The sequence below is a fragment of the Callorhinus ursinus genome, unplaced genomic scaffold (assembly GCF_003265705.2).
Source record: "Callorhinus ursinus isolate GAN/ISIS: 27379988/994484 unplaced genomic scaffold, GSC_fseal_2.0 scaffold15, whole genome shotgun sequence".
Taxonomy (NCBI): domain Eukaryota; kingdom Metazoa; phylum Chordata; class Mammalia; order Carnivora; family Otariidae; genus Callorhinus; species Callorhinus ursinus.
In genome coordinates this window covers 7,467,689-7,488,226 of record NW_027397077.1, presented here as the reverse complement: position 1 = coordinate 7,488,226, position 20,538 = coordinate 7,467,689, and the positions used below count along the sequence as shown (strand labels likewise).

General features: G+C 56.6%; 2 protein-coding genes across 6 annotated transcripts in view; one reads left to right on the top strand and one right to left on the bottom strand.

Moving 5' to 3' along the window:
* Positions 1–5,341, bottom strand: part of MAPKAPK3 (MAPK activated protein kinase 3) — a 33,890-nt gene extending 28,549 nt beyond the window's left edge. The window contains exons 1-3 of one of the 4 annotated variants that reach the window (XM_025885485.2): positions 5,181–5,341; positions 4,332–4,391; positions 297–573 (exon numbers count right to left, since the gene is read on the bottom strand). In XM_025885485.2, the coding sequence (XP_025741270.1) occupies positions 297–521 (225 nt within the window). In that variant the 5' untranslated portion in view covers positions 522–573; positions 4,332–4,391; positions 5,181–5,341. Of the gene's footprint in view, positions 1–296; positions 574–851; positions 1,007–4,331; positions 4,392–4,946; positions 5,127–5,180 lie in introns of those variants that run through there. The other 3 variants (XM_025885484.2, XM_025885483.2, XM_073901287.1) reach the window with 3 other exon arrangements.
* A 152-nt stretch (positions 5,342–5,493) lies between these two features.
* Positions 5,494–10,811, top strand: CISH (cytokine inducible SH2 containing protein). 2 transcript variants are annotated; one of them, XM_025885487.2, is made up of 3 exons: positions 5,494–5,658; positions 8,757–8,977; positions 9,219–10,811. In XM_025885487.2, the coding sequence occupies exons 1-3, from the start codon at positions 5,639–5,641 to the stop codon at positions 9,749–9,751; spliced, it is 774 nt and encodes a 257-aa protein (XP_025741272.1). In that variant the 5' UTR covers positions 5,494–5,638; the 3' UTR covers positions 9,752–10,811. The 2 variants fall into 2 exon arrangements, with proteins under 2 accessions (XP_025741272.1, XP_025741273.1); XM_025885488.2 differs by lacking the exon at positions 5,494–5,658 and adding an exon at positions 5,673–7,073 and having other exon boundaries at positions 8,753–8,977.
* The last annotated feature ends 9,727 nt before the right edge of the window (positions 10,812–20,538 follow it).

Genomic DNA, 20,538 nt, shown 5'->3' with positions numbered 1-20,538 from the left:
CCCAGCCATAACCGGAGTCAGGAACCACTCCTTCCCTGTTTCCGGGTCCAGCAGACTCTACTCATACTGACTCCACCTCCTAGCTCTCCGGGAGAGAGAGCCTAGCTAGGCTAAGCCTTGTTTTCCCCATCTGTAAAGCGAGGAGTACCAGGAGCCTGACCTTACAGGGGAGTAGAAGAAGGAAAGGAGATACTGATCATAAGAAGCTTAGCAGGGGTCCTGGGTACACAGTGCACCCACAGGCCTCTGCTGTTGGGCCCTCCAGGTCACCCACGGAGCAGTGAGGGGTCACTGACCTTCAGGGCACATTTCTGCCCAGTGCGCCTGTGGAAGCACTCCAGCACCTTGCCGTTCACACCCAGGCCCAGCACCTGCTTGGACAACTGGTAGTCATCGGTCACTGCATACTTCTTGGGCTCCCGCCGCCCCCCGAGGGCAGGAGCGCCGGCTGAGCCGGGTCCGCAGGGTGCATCTTGCGGGGGCATATTGCCCCCCTGCTCCTCTGCTGTCTCGCCATCCATGGCCCCCGCGGGGCGCTCAGAGGCGACCCCAGCCTGGCGCGTCCAGGGCCACCTGGAGGAGAAGGGAAGAATGAGTTCCGCTCAGACTCCTCCAATACACCGCAGCCCGGAGCCCCTGAGCCTGGTTGGGCGGCCGGCAGCAGACAGGGCCGGGAGTGGGAAGCGAACAGTCTGAGAGTACGGACGGGAGGCGGGGAGCGGGGGGCCGGTGGTCGCGAAGCCCGGCACTAGCGAGTCCTGCCCGACTCCTGTCAAGAGCGGAAGGGACTGGGCGCCGAGAGGCCGCGAGTTCTGGGAGCAGGAGGTGGAGCGAGCCCTATGAGGGCGTACCTGGCAAGAGCGTCCCTGACAACAGGGTACCTGGCTGGCGCCGGCGAGGGGCAAGAACCGGGGCCCCGGGAACCCGCGGCGGGAGCTCCTAGAGCCGAGTCGCGCCGGCGGCGACCCACGTGACCGCTCCCCTTTCCCCCCCCCCACCCCCCATCCCCCGTGAGTCCTGGACTTGGGGCCGGGCTCGGTCGGCCTTAAAGGGCCAGGCGAGCCCTGGCAGGACAGGGCGGGGAGGGAGGCCCTGGCTGGCCCCGCCCGGGCTCCGGGACAGAATAGGGGGCGTGGCTTCTCGAAGGGGGCGGAAACCTAGGCGCTCGGGACACCCTCGAGGGCTGTGTGAGCCCCGGAGTTTACCAGCGACCTAGGAAGTGACAGTGCAGGAAGTCTAGCTTCTCTCGGAGCCTCAGGAAGCCACTTGAGTCGGGCGTTTTCCCTGCACTCTGCAGACGGCCCTCCAGCAAGGCTTGTAAGGCTTGCTACTTCCTTAGTGGTGTCCCACCGCCAGCCTACCTAAAGTCTTAATTTTTGCCATCAGGCCAAGTGAAATGGCATTTCGTTGTGATTCGCCTCTTTCCAATTCCTGGGGGCTCTGGGTGTCTCTCACCTTCTGTGCATCTCCTGCTCATATCCGTGGCTTTTTTCCCTTGGGATACAGCGTCCTTAGACCAGATATCCTAAATTCCTATTTTGTCAGATCCATTAACTTTTCATCTTCTACTTTGGGCTTTTGGTGTCCTGTTTAAAAAGTCTCCTCCTCCCACTCCATATACTCTATATTAACGATGTGGTGTTCCCTTCCACTTTTAGGTCTCTATTCTGAGCCCATCTTAGACGATCTTAGGTATTTTGAACCAGTTTTCCCATCACAGGCCGTTAAACAACTCTTATTTCACAGATGAGGAAACTGAGGCCCCCGGAGAGGAAACAACTTGTATAGAGCCGCAGGGGGTGTTGCTCTCTCCTGTGACAAATCTGCATTACTCCTGCACACCCCGCCCACTCCTCAACCCTCAGGCTGAGGGACTGGAATGTGGTGGTTCACTTGGGACTGGGAAGGAGAGGCTTGGGTTAGGGTCCCTGCGCGGGCCTCTTCTGCCATCTACAGGCCACTTGTAGGACTGCAGGCACTGAGGCCTCAGTCCCACCAGGTTCTCTGAGCCCTTCTGGCTTTGGGATCGGGCCCAGATAGCCTCCCGCCCACCTCCCCATACTCCAACACACACACACGCACGCACGCATGTGGATGCACGTGGATTTCTGGGCTGCAGGTCCAAGGCTCTTCAGACCAGCACTCCCAGGAGAGCTGGTACTCGGTGTGTGCAGGCGTAGAGCCAGAGGAAAGGACCCAGGGCTCTGCCCTGTCTCCTTGAGACAACCTTAAAGCTAGCAGGGTTTGGTGAAGCAGAGACCCTGATGATGGCCTCAACTGACTAAACCCTTCTTTCGGACCAGACACTGAGTGGGTGTTCTACCGGGGCACTCCATGACCTCACTGGGACCAGAAGAAGCAGGGCTGTACCCACCCCACATAGCCTACAGGACAGACACGCCCTGAGAGATCAAGCAGCCTGCCTGAGATCAGTAGCTCTCATGGCAGGGTCTCCATCCCAACCCCCAAAGAACAACTCCAGGGCCCCGATCTCACCCTTGAACGATACCCTCCTCTCCTGTGCCTCCCAGCCCCCCTTCCTACCTCCACTTGTACAAATATGCTCTTACACGTGTTCACAGATGCACACACATGCACAAGTGCAGACTTGCACATGTGCCCAGACACATGGGCTTGTACGTGCACCACACGCATACAGACATTTATGCCCAGCAGGACCCAGAACCTCAGTCCCAGAGCCCCACCTGAGAATCTGATCCAAGATCTCAGAGACTTGGAAGAAGCCTTGTGATCTGGAAGCTTTCACAGCTTGGAGACTGGAGAAGGATCCTGCCTCTGGAGGTGACTGGTTTGGGCCAGGTGAAACCAAAACTGAGCAAGATCTCATTCTGGACAAGCAGGGTCCCACTCACAAGCAGAGTGCTGGGCAGCTGGCGGGGGGGGGGGGGGGGGGCTGCTCCTCGCGACCAAATTATCTCAGTATATGCTGCAGTTGTTATCTTATTTTCTAAAAACAGAATCAGATTACAGTTGTTCTAAACATTTTATAACTGTATTTTTTTAAGATTTTATTTACTTATTTGAGAAAGAGAGCATGAGAGAGAGAGAGATCACGAGCAGGGGGGAGAAGTAGAGGGAGAAGCAGACTCCCCGCTGAGCAGGGAGCCTGATGTGGGACTTGATCCCAGGACCCTGGGATCATGACCTGAGCCGAAGGCAGATGCTTAACTGACTGAGCCACCCAGGCGCCCCTAAAATTATATTTTTAAACTGATCTCTTTTTAATTCAAATTTTAATTGCATAAGTAAAACTTGCCTATTATAATAAATTCAAACCATAGGGAAATGTAAGAAGTAAGCAATGGCGACGCCTGTCCCTTTGCAGTCTCCACCACCAATGCCAATGCTTACACAAGCACACATATTTCCCTCGTAGGTCCATCATAGACAGATGTTTTGCAACTGTTCATTCAACCCAAGAGACTCAGAATGCTGCTCATTTTCCAGCAACCACTTGCACACTGATGGGAGAATTCACTGTTTGGGATAGCTGGGCCAGGGCAGGGGTGGGTTGGTGGTGTCAGACTTTGCCACACAGCCCTCCATGATAGCTATTTGTCCAAGGGGCCGAGGGCTGAGGCCTTTGGAATAGCTTACAGTGAGGAAGGGGTCCAGTGAGTGTGTGTGTGCGCGCGCACGCATCAGGCGAGGCGGGGGGGAGGGGCAGTGTAAAGGACTGAATATAGCCCCTACACACACACACACACACACACACACACACACACACACGCGCGTACATGTGTAGACTCTTCTTCTGGGAGAGGAAAGGCTGCAAATGATGAGTCCAGAGAGACCAAATGAGCCAGACTTTGAGGAAGGCACCGCTGTGTATTATTGTGACTGACCCATCTTGCGACTATTCCTGGTGGAGAGGAGCAGGGAGATCCTGCAGCAAGGCCAATCCCTGGAGTGTGGGGAGGGCTTATCCTGGAGAGAATAAGGAAATGTGTCGAGTGAAACCATGAGAGGAATTGCCACTGGGTGGCACTGTGGGCCCAGCACTCAGAGCAGGGGTGGGTAGGGAGCAGCCAGAGCAGGAGAGGTGATAATGAGATGGCCAGAGGGACCCACAACACCTGGGGCAAAACAGGGGCACACCATAGACCATGCACACAGGTGAGGTGCATTACTCTGTCAAAGTCACCAAAGGTGGTTGGAGGGCAAAACCCTCTGACACTGACTGGCCTGGCGGCAGGGAAGCTTCACTGTGGACCTTAAAGCTGGATCTTGAAGGACGCCTAGGAGTTGTTAGGTCAAGGAACCCGGGGGGCGGGGGGAGGGGGGGCGCTGGCGTCCAAGCACCAACTCACCACTTGCCAGCTGTGAGATCTAGGGTACATTCTCACTTCTCTGTCCCTCCATCTCCTCACCTGTAAAGAGGACACATTATATAGTGGTTAGACAACAAATGAGGCTGGAAATCACTGATAGTACACGGCACATCCAAAGTGTTCAGTGAAGGGAAGAGGTAGTCCTGGGATAGAGAGCTTGGGATTTGGCCCCATAGGGACCCAGCTTCAAATCTTAATTCTGTTGCTTGGCAGCTATGAGGCCCCTTTGTCTTCACAGTAATGGGGCGGTAGACAGTTTCTACTGAAGAGACTGCACCCTACATAGGTGCCCCATGATGGGGTCTCCCATTGCCCCAGCCATCAAATGGATAATGAGGTCGCCACACCTGCCGCATCCCAAGATTGGGGTGTGCCTTCTCTCTCAACTCTTTCAGAGAAAACATTCTCGCCTGGATCCTTTTAGCTGTGGTGGATCCTTGATCCCCGCGGACCTGTTCGGATCTGAGGCCCCCCTCTGCACTCCTCCCCTCCTCCCACGTCCTTCTCCAAACCCCACCCGATGCCACCGACTTCCCCACCACCCCACACAGAGTCCGGGGATCCAAATGCGGCCCACAGGGAGCGCTTGCACACCGGACAGACCGCTTTGGGGGAGTCGCTAGCTGGGCGGACAGGCCCGTGACCCTGCCCTTGCGCAGCCATGAGTTCTGCAGAGAGACAAAGGGGACTGTCCCCAACGAAACGGAATGCCCAAAAGTAGTCTGGGCTCGGGCGGGTAGAACCCCTGCCCCTCCCTGGCCTCCTCCCACCGGGTCTTCCCCCACTGGTCTCTAGGTCACGTTCAACCCGGCTCGCTCCTCAGCTTACGATCCCAAAGCTGCAATTGGCCCGCCCCGGCCACTCGGCTCCGCCTCCTGAGCTGCGATTGGTCGGCGAGCGGGACCCCGCCCCATTTTCCTGGAAAGTTCTTGGAAATCTGTCAAAGGTGTTGGCTTTAGCAGCCCTCAGCGCCACACTCGGGAGCCGGCGCCCCCGCCCACGCCCCTCCCAGGCCCGGCAGCACAGCCGGCGGTTCTAGGAAGACGTCGCTTCCGGGAAGGGCTGGGACACAGAGGACAAAAGATTAGGCGGCTCGCCCCGCCCTCCCGGCCCGCCCCCCGCGCCCTCCCGGCCCGCCCGCGCGGTCGCCTCTCAGTCCCAGCCCGCCGCCCGAGCGCCCAGGGAGCCTCCCCTGCGAGCGAGACCTGCGCCCACAGGCTCCCTCCAGCCGCCGCCGCCGTCCTGCCGAGCCCCAGCTCCGGAGCTGCTGCTGCCGCTGCCGGGACATGGTCCTCTGCGTTCAGGGGTAAGCGCGGCTCGCCGCCCCCGCCCGGCCTCTGCGGCCGGCATTCCGGGAGCGTACCGCCTCGTGCTCGCTGCGGGCCCGTGAGAGGGCTTGACGGGTCGGAGATGACCGAGTGCGGAAGGACCTCGCGGTGACGACAGGGAGCGGTGTCAACACCGTCACTACCTCTGCTCTCACTGTGGGTAGTGACACTGGGGGTCGGCTGGCGACGGGAGGAACACGGGGTAGCCTAACCCTGGGTTCTGGCTGGAGCAGTTGAACGCCCGCGAAGCGCCTACTCCAAGACGTGGCTCACCTGCCCAGACCCCCTCTGGCCCCAGAGCTCTCTACCGTAGCCTGCAGGCCGCAGGGCCTACTGATGACCTTGGGTTAGCCCCTGCCCCTCTCTGTCCCATCATCCGCTGTTCTGCCACAGGCTAACAATTAGGCTTTTCTTGGGAAGCCAGCCTGAGATCCATGGCACCCCCCCCCCCCCGCCAGGTTGTCACCTGCTGACCAGCAGCTGTTGGAAGAGCCTGAGTTTGGCCTGATTTTGTGTGTGGTACCCCCACAATTGCGTCACCCCTCCTCTCGGCCCAGTCTGGGATCCTGTTGTGAGGACTTGGCTCCTGCCTCCCTTCTCCAACTTTCCCCAAAGATGGGGGTGGGGTGGGGGCTGATAAGACAGAGTCTTGGCCTCAGCTGAGCATTCTTGGTACATTCCTTCCGCCTCAGCATCCCCCTTCAACCAATAGGTCTGATGTTCTCCAGACTGATCTGACAGGAACTCAGAAAGCTCCAGGGAGAGAGAAAGGAGAGATGAGTGAGTGTCCACACCCAGGGGGAGCTGGGTGGCCCAGTGGCTGTTGTTATCAGAACTGGCATAGTACCAAGTGAAGAAGGGTGGAAGGTGGGGCAAAGCTGAAGTGCCCCTTGCCCTGAGCCGCCCTGTTTCCAGGGAGGCAACCTAGGAAGACCATGCTACTATACTTTTCCCTGATTGTCTCCAGCATCTCCCTCCTCTGAATTTTGGGACTCCCGAACACCCCCACACCCTTGTCCTCAGGACCCCTCCCCCAATTCTGGGGTCCCACATTCTCCTTTTACTTTGTTCCAGACGAAGGCCCCTTGGGACCTCAGGGCCAGTGTGCGGTGTCAGGGAGCAAGATTTTTAAGACCTCCACATACACAGCCACAACCCAGCTGGTGCCCTCCTGGGGTAGGGAGCAGAGATTCCCAAATGTAGGTTTCAGCTGCCGGCTTTGCTTGAGGGGCCCACCCTCAGGGCTGAGTATGCTCCCCTGGCATGTGTCCCCAGTCAGGACTCACAGGCGGGGCTCCACAACAGGTACACACACGTACAGGCCACCCACACCTGGAACACACCAGCCATGGCCCCTGCCATGATGATGACAGCTGTGGACACACCCCTCCTCAGATACACGGTCACTGGCCAGGAGTTTGCAGAGACCAGTACGGCTGTTTCACACACCAAGACACCATGTTGACCCTAGAGGTGCGCACACCCACAAGTGTCCTGCTAAGCTGTCTGGACGTGGCCACACTGGAGGCACTGGCCTGGTGGCTAGCCTGAGCTGAACTCGGGGACCCAGCAGGCAGGCCACCAGCTGGTTGCTTAGAGCTTGGCCTCTGGTTCCCCCAGTAGGATTCCAGAGCACCCGTAATGCACCCAGAGTGGCTGTGGAGAAGCAGTACACAGACTATGGTGGACCAGGGTCTTGTGACCCCTTCTCCGGGTTTGTTAAAATCTTCTAATGCTCACCTATAACCTACACTGTGAGATCTGGCTTGTCTGCCTGCGTCCCACCAAGGCTTCTGTCCACCTCTTCCCGCCTCCTAAGAAGTCCCTGGCACTGTTAACCTGTGCTGTCAGCTCTGCCTGGAGGGAGTGCCTTCCCCCTCCTCCTTCCTTTGGCCTCACAGACTCAGCTCAGGAACAGGCAGAACTTGACCCCCCATGACACCCTTTGCTTTTATGACTTTGGGTTATAAGTTCTCCTTGAAGGCAAGGCCCATGGTTTTGTTATCTTCGTGTCCTGAGGCCCAGCAGGGGACCAGACCCAGAACTGAGGCCTGAGGATGTATTTCCTGAGGAGTGAGGAAGGACCAGCAGTCTCTTCCTTGAGATCCAGGGCCCATGCCCCTCACTCCCGGGAAGCCCCAGGATCACCATGCTGGGTGACCTTCCCCTAGAGAAAGGCTACTGCTCAGATTGGGGCTGGCTCAGCAACCCAACTCTAGCCACCTGAGAATATGGTATAGCCAAACCCCGCAGGATCTGGACTGGTAGCATCCCTCATTAGGGGGTGGAGAAACTGAACACAACGTTTGCATAAGATCATAAAGCCTAGTAGGGCTGGCTTGCCAGGGTGGGATCTGGAATGTGGAGTGAGTACCCTGCCCTTTGGGGGGAGCTTATGTTTGTGGGAGGTGGGACTTGCCAGGGCCTTTAGAGGTCAGTGTCCACCCCAGACTCCCAGCTGGGAGGAGGAGAAAACAGGATGGGAGTCTGACCTGTTTGGGGAGATTGGTCCAGCCTCTCAGCCCTGGCCAGTGTGGACCTAGGTCCCTCCGACAGATACTCCTATCCATGGGGAGGTAGCACGTGACCTCAGGCATCCTACCATAATTTGGGGGCCTCTCTGGAGCACCCCATGAAGGCCCAGGCCATGGCTCAGGTGGGACCAGTGCCATCTAATCGGCCCCCCCTCAGCCCACAGGGCACCAATGGGAGGCTTCTTTACACTGGATCCTACCAATGGCGGGGACACCAGTTGCCCATCCTGACCTAGAAATGCCTATAGAGAATGACCTGTGTTTTCGGTTGGTGCACAATAGAGAGATTAATTACTATTCAATAAATGCAGGAGGGTGGAGAAGCCTCTTTCAAAAGAGAATCACCTGGGGGAAGCCATCAAGGAGGCTTTTGTGGTGACAGCTGGGAGGTGGTATGCTGACCTCATTGAGCCCACGAGTGGGCGGAGAGGGAAACCGAGATGGACTGGCCAGAGGTCATGTAGCCGGTCCAGGGCACAGGGGGTCTCTGGAAATAGGGAGAGCACAGGGCCTCCACTCACTGCCCATCCACTGTCTTCTAGACCTTGTTCTCTGTTGGCTGTGGAGCGGATCGGGCAGCGGCCCCTGTGGGCCCAGTCCCTGGAGCTGCCCGAACCAGCTATGCAGCCTTTGCCTGCCGGGGCCTTTCTGGAGGAGGTTGCAGAGGAGACCCCAGCCCAGCCAGAGAGTGAACCCAAGGTGCTGGACCCTGAGGAGGATCTGCTGTGCATAGCCAAGACCTTCTCTTACCTCCGGGAATCTGGTGAGTTTGAGGAGGGAAGCAGGCCTTGTTCTGGGAAGTCCGGTGGGAAAAACTTAGCTCTGTCCGTTGAGTCTGATCTGAGAGATGTGGCCCTGCCCCGGACAGTCTGATGGGGGAGGTGCAGTGCTCCCCATGGAAGCGTAAAGGGGGAGGTAGAGTCCTGCCCTGCCCGGCCCTATGTTGCGCCCCCCAGCCGAATTCCCCTGTGACCAGTCTCTCGGCTCCCTCTCCACTTGCCTAGGCTGGTATTGGGGTTCCATCACGGCCAGCGAGGCCCGGCAACACCTGCAGAAGATGCCAGAGGGCACGTTCCTCGTCCGAGACAGCACCCACCCCAGCTACCTATTCACACTGTCCGTCAAGACCACCCGAGGCCCCACCAACGTGCGCATCGAGTATGCCGACTCCAGCTTCCGCCTGGACTCCAACTGCCTATCCAGGCCGCGCATCCTAGCCTTCCCCGACGTGGTCAGCCTGGTGCAGCACTATGTGGCCTCCTGTACCGCCGACAGCCGAAGTGACAGCCCTGACCCTGCACCTACCCCGGCCCCGCCTACCCCGAAGGAAGACGTGCCCGGAGACCCGGCGCTACCTGCGCCGGCAGTCACGGCCGTGCACCTGAAGCTGGTGCAGCCGTTCGTGCGCCGAAGCAGCGCCCGCAGCCTGCAGCACCTGTGCCGCCTGGTCATCAACCGCCTGGCGGCTGACGTGGACTGCCTGCCGCTGCCCCGGCGCATGGCCGACTACCTCCGACAGTACCCCTTCCAGCTCTGACGCGCCTGAGCGTCTGCCTAGCCTCACCCAGCCGTACCCTGGAGGGGACAGTGGCCCCAGCTGGACTTGGGCCCCCGCTGTCCCTCCTCCAGTCAGCCCGGTGACTACATGCCCCTGAGCGGCCGGACCAGGAAGAGCCAGCAGGAGCAAAGGCTGGGGGGTGAGGGGCAGGGAAAAGTGTCCCACAGCTGGGAAGTCAACCCCCCACCCCCAGCTCCCTTGTGGCTCGTTGTAGTGAGCCATGGGTCAGAAGAGAGGGAGACAGGCAGGACCTTGTCTCACTCTGTGGCCTGGGCCCAGGACCCCACTTGCCTGCTATGGCCTCCTGAACTGTGTAGACTTTGCCGGCCCTGGTTTCTCAGTCCACAGGGTGGGGCAGGCCCCTTCCTTCCAGCCACCCTGTCTCAGGGGGATAGCAGCCAGAGGAACTGAGGTTGGCAGTGACCGTCCCCCGATGGGGGAACAGGCCAGGCTGGGGGATGGCAAAGTTATACAGTATTTATTTATTTATTCTCCTTGGGTTGGTCTCAAGGTGAGCCAGCCCTACCTCTCTGCCCTGAGCCCTGAGTGCTCTGGAGACCCCAGCTCTGCCCCAGCTTCTCTGGTTCTTCCTTGTGGAGAGCCCCATCCTGAGACCTGTTGCTGGACCCAAGGCAGTTCTGGATATCCTGGCGCTGACCCACCCACCTGTGAATGTGTCCCCCCTCTTCTGCCCCCAGCCCTGCTTTGGGAGGGTGGGTAAATGGACAAGAAAATGGAGCCAAGATGTCAGTGCCCAGCAGAGCCCGCCGCTCACCCCCTCACAGGGCAGAGCCCTACCTGCGCAGGGCTGGTCTGGCTGGGCCCCGGGTCTGCTGGGCCCACTTCCTGCCCAGGAAGGCGCCTGCACATGAGAGGGGAAGGAATACGTATCTGATAAGACTTTATAAAATAATTATTATTATAACAGACAAAACCCAGTTCGGTAGTCTTTTTTTCTTCTACTGACATTTTCTGTATCGACAATAAAATTGTACTTTTCATTTAAGGAGCCCTCAGTGGGTCCTCTTTTGAGTTCTTATACAGTTTGTCCTGTTTGATATTATTATCCCCCACTTTACACCTGGGTCAGCTGGGGCCCAGCGATCTTATACGGCTGAGCAGGCCCTACTAGGGGACCCACTAAAAGTTGGAGGGGAACAGGGAGCAGGCTTCCTCTCTTGCTAGCTCTTGTTCCCCTTGGAGGAACGGGAGGCAGGAGGTGAAGGCCAGCAGGACTGCCTGCAGGGTCACTGCCCAGGCCTCTGCCAGCTGGGGGTGGTGGCAACGGAGCACCCGACCTGAGACATGTATAAACAGGAGATGTCAATTAAAGACAAAGTGGAGGATCCTGGGGGAAGGGTGCTATGGGGACACCCACTCCTGGAGGCAGTGTCTTTTGAGATGAGGCCAACAGAGAAGTCGGGGCCAATCATTCCAGAAAAAGGTATAGGGAGTGCAAAGGTACCAGGGCATGACCACAAGGAGGCATGGGGAAGGGTCATCTGGGCAGTGGGGCAGAACAGTGGAGCTGGGGATGGTGGCCAATAAGCTGGCAGGGTCTGGCCTGAGGTGGGACCTGGAAGAGTTCTGGCACAGGCTAGCTGGGGTTGGGGGGACCCCTCTCCTCTCAGGGCCCTATACCCCAGAAGTAGATGGAAGAGCGATTAAAATGAAAATACTCTCCGTCATCTGATGGTCTGACTTTGTAACACTTCTGTACCTGAAATTCCACTGTGTCCTGAAGTTTTCTGCACTTTCACTTGAATAACTCACAGGAAAGTGCCTCTGAAACTCATTTATAGCCTTCTAACACTTATTTTAGAAATAGTTCTAACCTTCCCAGTTTTCTTGGGCATTAGATGATTAGAAGAGACAAATGCTGGAAGACTGAGCAGAAAGGTGTGAGGAGTGGTATACTGATGACAAGGAGGAAGCAGGAAGGGATAAAAAGCCAGAACTGTAGAGGCACAGAAATTTGTGGGCATGGAGATAGTTCTAGCAAAGAATAGAGCTGATACTGGATGAGAGTGAATAAGAGGTGAGTGAAGGCTGACTTTACTGGGACTAGTGCCCAGGCCCAGGTGCCCAGCCTGGCACCCTCTCTGTTGCTGGCTGCAGGGCCCGACAGCATGCCTCCTCCAGGTCACCATGACCCTGCCAGGGATATCTGCTATTCCTCATTGCTGCAGCCTGGATCTCAGCCCGTTTGTGACTCTTCTGTCTGCTCCACCTCCAGATTGGAGTCACCCAATGGGTGAGTAGTGGACACAGAGGGGCCAAAGGCAGGGTGTTCCCCACTTCGTGCCACGGCCTGGACAGAAAGCTGCTGTAGCAGGAGGCCCACAAACTTCATTGTCTGGGGGGGGGGGTGACTCAGGGTGCCCGCCAGGTGCTGGCAATGGACGAGGGCTTTGCACCTCACGTGGTGCTCACCACAACTGTGGGAATAGACCTAAATATGACCCATACTCCACGGAGGAGGAAACTGAGGCCCAGAGGGGGCAAGGCACTAGCTGGGGAAGTGAGGCACAGAGCAGAGCTTACCTTGAGGGGTCCCAATGGCCCCCTGCCCCTGGGCTGCTACATGAGCTGGCAAGAACAGGCAGCTGGGGGGCGCCTGGGTGGCTCAGTTGGTTAAGCGACTGCCTTCGGCTCAGGTCATGATCCTGGAGTCCCGGGATCGAGTTCCGCATCGGGCTCCCTGCTCAGCAGGGAGTCTGCTTCTCCCTCTGACCCTCCCCCCTCTCATGTTCTCTCTCTCTATCGCATTCTCTCTCTTAAATAAATAAATAAATAAATAAATAAATCTTAAAAAAAAGAACAGGCAGCTGGGGTTGGCAGCTTTCCGGCAAATTGATCTTAGATGCTGGGTTTATCCCCCTATGTCCTTGAGTGCTCAACCAGTGGGGTCAGGAGAACTTTCTGGAGGAGGCAGCAGGGGCAGGGGCAGGGGCTGGAGGCCGGGCCCTGGAGGATTCCGCCAGGCCATGGGGAGGTGGGTTTGGAGAATGATCCCACGTGGTATCCCTCCCTAGACTCATACTAGCCTTCTGGAATGACTTTGGGACAGAGATACCACCAGACCATCCAGATTTCTCTCGTTAGTGAGGTCTTACTAGGACGTTTCTCCCACGATCACCAAGCGTCCTGACACCCCTAGGATCATCGGTGCCCCTATACCCGGGCTCAGCTTTTCATCTGCCAACTGAGTAAATCTCGCTGGGTCAAGGCCGAACACGAGTCTGCATCGGGCTGGGGGCAGAGCTGGGCAGCTTGCACTCTCAGGCAGGAACGCTCCCAGCCTGCACAGCGGCCCACCGTGAAGGGTAAGGGCAGACGCTTGAAATAAGTCCCGACTTATTTCAAGAAAGCAGGAGGATTCTGGGGACCTCGCAAAGGCCATCTTCCTCCAGGAGATGTGGAACCTGTGCAGGCCTGGGCAGTCCCTTCACACCAACCTGTTAGACCAGTTTTAATATAAAGCAGGTTCGAGCTTTGCCAGAAAACTCCACAACCTCTCACGGTGAGTGAGTCCTCACCACCCCGACTGCACGGTGTGGGCCTTGCTCCCCAGCTTAGGCAGGCCGGGCAGCCAGCCGCCCGAGAGGTCTGCCCTTGCCCAGCAGGCTGAGTCTCCCACACACCTGAGACTCAAGAAGAAGAGGCCCTGGCCGACAGGACCCCACCCCGGTCTTACTCCGACCGCCCCCCTGGCGCTCCAGTTTGGATTGTGGGCCGTGCACTTGGTTCTGAGGAGTCTCCTTCAACCTCACTAACCCTGAGAAGATTCCTGGCTGGGAAGTGAGGACAGTGACAGGGCCTCCCTCAGAGAGGACTTGGGGAGCACTGCAGGATTTATGTGGTGATGCTGAGGAGAGCTGCGACAGCTGGCATTGTAACTATTCCCTGTCCATCGCTTTTGTCTTTTTTTGAGAGGAGGGCTGGGTGTCAATGTCTGCGGAGGTCCCCATGGGGGCTGCAGGGGAGCTGGGCTGGGACCGCCTGGAGCTAGAAGTGGGCCCTCTGCCCATTAGCTCTGCCCTCTAAGCCCAGCCCTCCACCCTCAGGCGTCAGTTGCCAATGACCTGGCATTCTGGTCCTTGGTGAACAGACCCCTTGATCTGGTCTCTGCATGGGCTAGGGTGGAGGTGCGGCCAGCCCTACCTTCTAGCAACTTCTCTCACAGTAACAGTAAAGATTAGGCCATTGGCTACGCTTGCCCCAGACCCTGGGGGTGGTCTCCTTCAAGGCCTATTCCTCTCCCGGCCCTCAGTGGTCTGTGCCCTCAGAGGTGAGCCACAGGGGACAGAGGTGAGCTGGGCAGGTGCCTCTGGGTCTGCCCCATTTCAAAGATGCAAGCCTGAAACCTAGAGAGGCAAAGTTGCTTGTCCATAGTCACCGAGAGGCAGTAGGGTATGGGCTTGGAGCCCAGGGTTCTGAGTCCCACGCCAGGACTTGTCCCCTTCCCCCTAGAACTCTTGAACTGGAGTCAGCTGCCTGCTAGCTGGCAACTTGAAAAGCCTGGTTCGTGGCGCCTCAGACTCGTCCAGACCTGGACTTTTCTTCCCAGAGCCTTAGTGTCCCCATCTAACAGAAATAATGGTAGTGCCTGTGCCCCAGGGTGGTTGGAGAATGGCTGGGTCTGGCTTTGGGGTAATGTGGAGTGAGTGGAATGATGCTCACCTATGAGCCAGAGGAGATGAGGTAGGCCCGGAGCAGGGGGAGCCTCTTTGGTGTGGCCAAAGCTTTATGCTTAATGGAAAGATAGTTGCTTCAGTGACCCTCGCCTGGCTGAAGCAGGCAGGGCCCAGAGTGCTAGAAGTGGTCTCTGAGGGTCGATGGAACTTGGGACTGCCACGACTCCTCCGGGCAGTCCTCTAGGACTGTTCCACCACAGTCCGCACTAGCGAGCCCCACCCTGGGACGGTATTGCCGGAAGGGGAGTGGTGCCCAGCAAACGCTCCCCAGGCAGAACCCTATTCCAAGGACTCTCCCTTCACACAGCATCAGTGAACCAGATTGGGCTCTTCCTCAGCAGAGCTGGGCTCCTCCTCCATCAGAGGTGAGAATTTTTACTCATAGTCTGGGCTGGGCCAAAACTTTATTCTAGAAAGGGCCTCTAGGCCCTCAGCCTCCTCCCAAAGAGCACTTCACTGATCCCTACCCTACCCCCACCAGTCCCACCTCTAGCAACATCACTATGAGCTTGTGTGTGTGTGTGTGTCTGTGTGTGTGTGTGTGTGTGTTGACCTTTCCACTTGGCCAACATTCCTTTGTTTTTCTCAGCTCTTTTGCGTTGATGGCCATGGCAGGAGGAGCTATTAGGAGAGCAGGTTCTCAGGAAACCTTTTCTCCAAAGCCCCAGAGACATGGAGCCCAAGGAGACACTAGAAGATGAGGGTCTATTGAAAAGAAGGTGGGTTCCCAGGGCAGTTAGAGGAGTGTGGGTAAGAGACAAGGACCTCCTCACAGAGAGCACTCTGGCCCGGATGTGAGTGCCTGTGGGGGCTGCCCCTGGGCATCATTATTGTCAGCCTGGCCAGCAAAGCTGGGTGACCCTGCGCACGTTGGTTTATCTCTCTTTATGTCTCAAAGTAGCCAAAGTCCTAGGTTGGTTTTTTTTTTAAGACTTTATTTATTTATGAGAGAGAGAGTTAGCAAGCATGAGTGGGGAAAGGGGCAGAGAGAGAGGGAGAAGCAGACTCCCCGCGGAGCAGGAAGCCCGATGCGGGGGCTCGTTCCCAGGACCCTGGGATCATGACCTGAGCCGAAGACAGACACTTAACAACTGAGCCACCCAGGCGTCCCCAAAGTCCTGGGTTTGCTGCCAGCGTGCGTGATCTCCCTACCCCAGAGATGCCCAAGGTGGGTCTCTATAGCCCTTTACCTCTTCACTCGGGGCCAGCGGGTCCCTGATTGGTAGCTGTGGGCTTTGGGGGCAGTAGCACCCCTATCAGCACCTTGACAATCACCCCCTTTCTCCCCTGGGTCTCAGTGGGTGAACCAGGGCATGCTGTGCTCCAGGAGGACCCCTGGGCCTTTCAGAGGACAGAGAAGGCATGGTGCAGGCACCCCCACCCCCACCCGGGGTGAGGTGTTTTCACCAGAATCGGAGCAGCTGTGGCTGGAGGCCTCTTCCCAGGAAGAAAGAGCAGAGCGCCTCTTCCAAGAACTCAGAGGAGGCCCACAGGCAGGGGAGGGAGGAGCGGGGGAGTTAATTTTAAACCAAACAGCCTTCAACGCTTCTCAGGAACTGGTTGCTCAACGTGATCTGGCAGGTCCCAGGCGGGCAGGCAGGCAGGCGCGCTGCCAGCTCAGAGGTGGTGGGGGGGGAGGACTCGCCCCAGAGGAGAGGCCCAGTGACCTTGAGGGAAGTTAGGCCCTGTCCTCGCCCATGAATCCGAGCCTGTCACCCCAGACCTCCACCAGCCTGACCTGACTCGCTGAGGTATGGGGTGGGGTGACTTCCTCTGTCCTAACCAGGCTAGGTGACATTATAACAGGATTAATAATATAGATGTCACATCCTTCCAAGGGCCCCAAGCCTGACCGCCCCATTCCCCTCTCCCTGCTCAGAACCTGCCACGCCTGTCCCCAGCCTGTCCTTCTGGAAGTCACTGATGAAGGCCTGCTCTGAGGCCAGAGTAAGGCCCTTGCATTTCGTCCAGGGGGTGGGACCTTGGGGTGCCGGTCTTGTGGGGGGGGGGGCAGAGGGAGATGGAGTGTGGATGTGCAGCAGCCAGCCAAATTTCTGGGCCCAAGGAGCGAGGCTCTGGGGTGTGCGGGGAGGCTCTGAGCTGAACTCACTGGACTTGCCCCCTCACAGTGAACTGGGGTCAAAGTGCTTTCACACTCACTGACCTCCTGGCCTCCATCCCGTCCGGGCTGGCAGCCTGGGCGCCCCCTCCCAGCGTCTGGTTCCTACCGAGGCTCCTCCCAGGGTCCCCCCTCCTCCACTACCTCCACCAGCTGCCCAATGAGACTCCAGCAGCCTGGGCGGGGCGAGGCCTGTGTTCTAGGAAAGGATCCTGAGCAAGCACTGCCAGGAGCTGTAGTTCTTGGAATCAGCACTGCAGGGTGAGAGGACACTTCCTGGAACCTGAGGGCCACTCCAGGGAGAGACGCTCAGAGGACAGGCAGTGACCTCGGGGAGGGGGAGGGGGTGCTGAGGCCTCTGCTTGGGTCCTTGCCTCCAGGAAGCCCTACCTGACTGCAGGTGCCTCCTGAGACTCTGCCATCTCAGCATTAAGTCTGCTGGGCCCCAGGAGAGGCCCAGTTCTGGCACAGCCTCTGCGGTGCCCAGCGTCCAGCCCAGGAATAGGTACAGAGTGGACAACCAGAAACAGTCGGGGGAGAGGGGGATGCATGGGGCGGGGGGGAGTGGGGCAGCGTGCAGTGTGGGCACACAGGTGAGGGTGGGATGTACAGCCAGGCTGGGAAGGGCTAAGGGGGGTAGGAGGGAGAGCAAGGTGGGGTCAGCGGGGCCAGGCCTGGTTCGCAGAGTTCCCCTTCCTGAGGGACAGCCAGCCTCTGGCCAGCACTCCTGTCGTTCGTACAGGCCTTTCCCTCAGATCCCTGGCCCACTGTTGGGGTACAGGCCTCAGCTTTTAGCGTCAGGCCGCGCAGAGTCGTCCCAACCCAATGCCCAGTTGTGCAGCCTTCAGCACACATCCAGCCTGTTGGAGCCTCAGTTTCCCTGCCTGGGTAATGGAGAGGAGATGCTATAGGGCCCCCAGGAAGGCCCTGGGGACTATGACCCGGGTCTGGGGCAGGGTTGGGGTCCAGCTACACTTTGCGGGTGTGGCTCAGTGTTCCCAATACGGGGTCCCAGGGTCAGCACCGTCAGAGCAGAAGCCTGGAAGTCTGGCTGAGGGGGGATTGAGGGCAGGTCAGGATCGGCACAGTAGGCAAGTTAGGGCCTCCCTCTCTGGCTCTGTGGCCTTGGGGCAGCCTTCTGACCACTCAAGATATGTTTGCCTTCAGAAGAATGGAGAACCCTCCCTAGCCAAGACTGGACAGGGGGCAGGGACTTGCCTCTCCCCTCATGCCCTCAAGTCACTCTTTGCCTCTCACTGAGCACAGCCCCAAGCCTGCTACCACCCACCCCCAACGCATCACAGAGAAGGGGGCCCCCAACCCATCCTCCAGGGCCAGTAAGTGGAATTGAGAAGTCCTGAGGTTCAGTGCCTGGGGCTGTGAGGCAGGGCTGTGACAGAGAGGTCCTTTGACCCCTGCAGGAGGATGGCGGGGCAGCCTAGGGACCCAGTTCATCACTGTGCTTGCGCCTGGGAGTGCCGGTTCTCAGGCTACCTGACTCTCAGGCTACCTGACGCAGCTGGCGGTGGGGGGGAAGGCTGCAGTGGGGGGAAGCCTGCGGTGGGGGAAAGGCTGCGTGCTCCACCAGCCAGAGGCCCTGGCACCTGCACCCAGGTCAAGCTGGCTGGGAAGAAGCTGCCATGAGAGACCTGGACCTGGAGCCCACCCATCCTGAGTGGGAAGAGCTGCTGGCTGGCACCTACTGGGTTTGCAGGGGGATACGGGTGCAGGGGGGATACACCTGCTGTAGGTGGTTTCAGAGCCAGGCAACCTGCGTGACTTGAGCCAGTCACGAACCCTCTCTGAGCCACCCTCTGTAAAGTGGGGGCGATGTTATCACTCACCTTTATCATGGTAAGGAGTAAACGTGTAGATCTGGTGATTTCCTTTCTCCTTGGGGTTTCCTCCCTAGTCCTACCCCACCCCTCCGCTCCCCCTTAACAGGAGCCCACGGAGACACGAGCCCCAGCAGCGCACTTTCGCTGGCCCTCATTGCATCAAGAAGTACCCATAGACACGTCTGCTTTTCCCACCGGAGCTCAGGCCTGACGCTCGTAGTGCTCTGGGCAAAAGGACACATGGAGTCCCACATTACAGAATCTACATTTTTTTTTTAAGATTTATTTATTTTGAGAGAGTGAGAATGAGAGAGAGAGAGAGAGAGTACATGAGAGGGGGGAGGGTTAGAGGGAGAAGCAGGCTCCTTGCTGAGCAGGGAGCCCGATGCGGGACTCGATCCCGGGACTCCAGGATCATGACCTGAGCCAAAGGCAGTCGCCTAACTGACTGAGCCACCCAGGCGCCCTCTACATATTTTTTTTTAAGATTTTATTTATTTATTTGACAGAGAGAGACACAACGAGAGAGGGAACGCAAGCAGGGGGAGTGGGAGAGGGAGAAGCAGGCTTCCTGCTGAGCAGAGAGCCCAATGCGGGGCTCGATCCCAGGACCCTGGGACCATGACCTGAGCCGAAGGCAGACGCTTAACGACTGAGCCACCCAGGCACCCCAAATCTAAATATTTTTTTAAGATTTTATTTATTCATTTGAGACACAGAGATACAGAGAGAGAGAGAGAGCCTGAGCAGGGGGAGCGGCAAAAAGGAGAGAGAGAGCCAGGAGCCCGATGCAGGGCTCGATCCCAGGACCCTGGGATCATGACCTGAGCCGAAGGCAGCCGAAGGCAAACCGACTGAGCCACTCAGGTGCCCCCAGAATCTAAATATTACGTCATAAATCAAGCTATGGACTGCTAATAAAATATGTTCTATCCTCCTATTCAGCAAAGAAACTTTCATAACAATACAAAATCTATAAATCTGTAGTTTTTCTATGTCTGGAAGTCACATAAAATATCAGAGAGTCAGATATCAAAGATGATCGAGTTTGTGATTATTGCTCATGTCCAAAGTGTACTGTGGTATGAGATGAGTAAGAAAATAAAGACATACCGAGTTCATAAAGTGTTATGTTCTGTAACATTCACTGTTCTTGTTTTATTCCAGTAAAACTATTGGCTATGTTATCATAATCAAGATTTTTCATATAATTACTATCCTATTGGCAGTAATGATTTAAAGTGAAATATTATATTCAAAGAGCACAAAAATATAAATTAAGTTAAATATATTTAAAAATTGAAAAGTATTGGCGCACCTGGGTGGCTCAGTCAGTTAAGCATCTGACTCTTGATTTCAGCTCGGGTCATGATCTCAGGGTCGTGGGATCGAGCCCTGCATCAGGCTCCCCGTTAAGATTCTCTCTCTCTCTCCCTCTGCCCCTCCCCACAGCCCCTCTCTAAATAAATAAATAAATAAATAAATAAATAAATAAATAAATAAATAAATAAATAAATAAAACTGAAAAGTATTTAAAATATACTCCACAAAGCTCTTTTAACAATAATCAAAATTAATAAAATTAAAAGGCAAAATATACATTGTAAGTTACAGTGAACTAATGTCAACATGTAAATTAAAAAGATTTAAAACTAAAACTTTATTTAACTTTTTGAAACTTTTATGCACTGTTAACTATTTTTATAGAAGTAAACCTTCCCAATTCACATTCACATCTTCTGTGAACTCTGAGGCAGGGTCACAACTTTCCTGCGCTTCCCCGGGGCCCAAATGGTGTCACCACGAGTGGATGTTTGGTGTTTGGGTCTGTCTCACACTGCGTCAGTGCTGAGTATCAAATCCCCAGGGTCGGTGATGCCCATGTGTCTTAGTCCACTTATTGTGAATCGATCATTTGTGTGTTTGTGATACACTCTAAATGACAGGCCGGAGGCAGATGAGAAAAGAACGGTAAGTGACCGGGCACAATATCCAATACATGGTATTGGAATGCTCTGGAAAAAAAGAAAAGTCCAATGTCTATGTCACAGAGGCAACCACCCTAAATGTTAAATATTTAAACATGAAAAAAGAAACCCTAAGAGCCCTTTA

Excerpts from the sequence above, each read along its gene's own strand:
- CISH (XM_025885488.2), top strand. The coding sequence starts at position 6,944 with ATGTGTCCCCAGTCAGGACTCACAGGCGGGGCTCCACAACAGGTACAC. Across the intron at positions 7,074-8,752 it reads CTGTGGACACACCCCTCCTC|CTAGACCTTGTTCTCTGTTG; the intron begins AGATACACGGTC and ends ATCCACTGTCTT. Across the intron at positions 8,978-9,218 it reads CTCTTACCTCCGGGAATCTG|GCTGGTATTGGGGTTCCATC; the intron begins GTGAGTTTGAGG and ends CCACTTGCCTAG.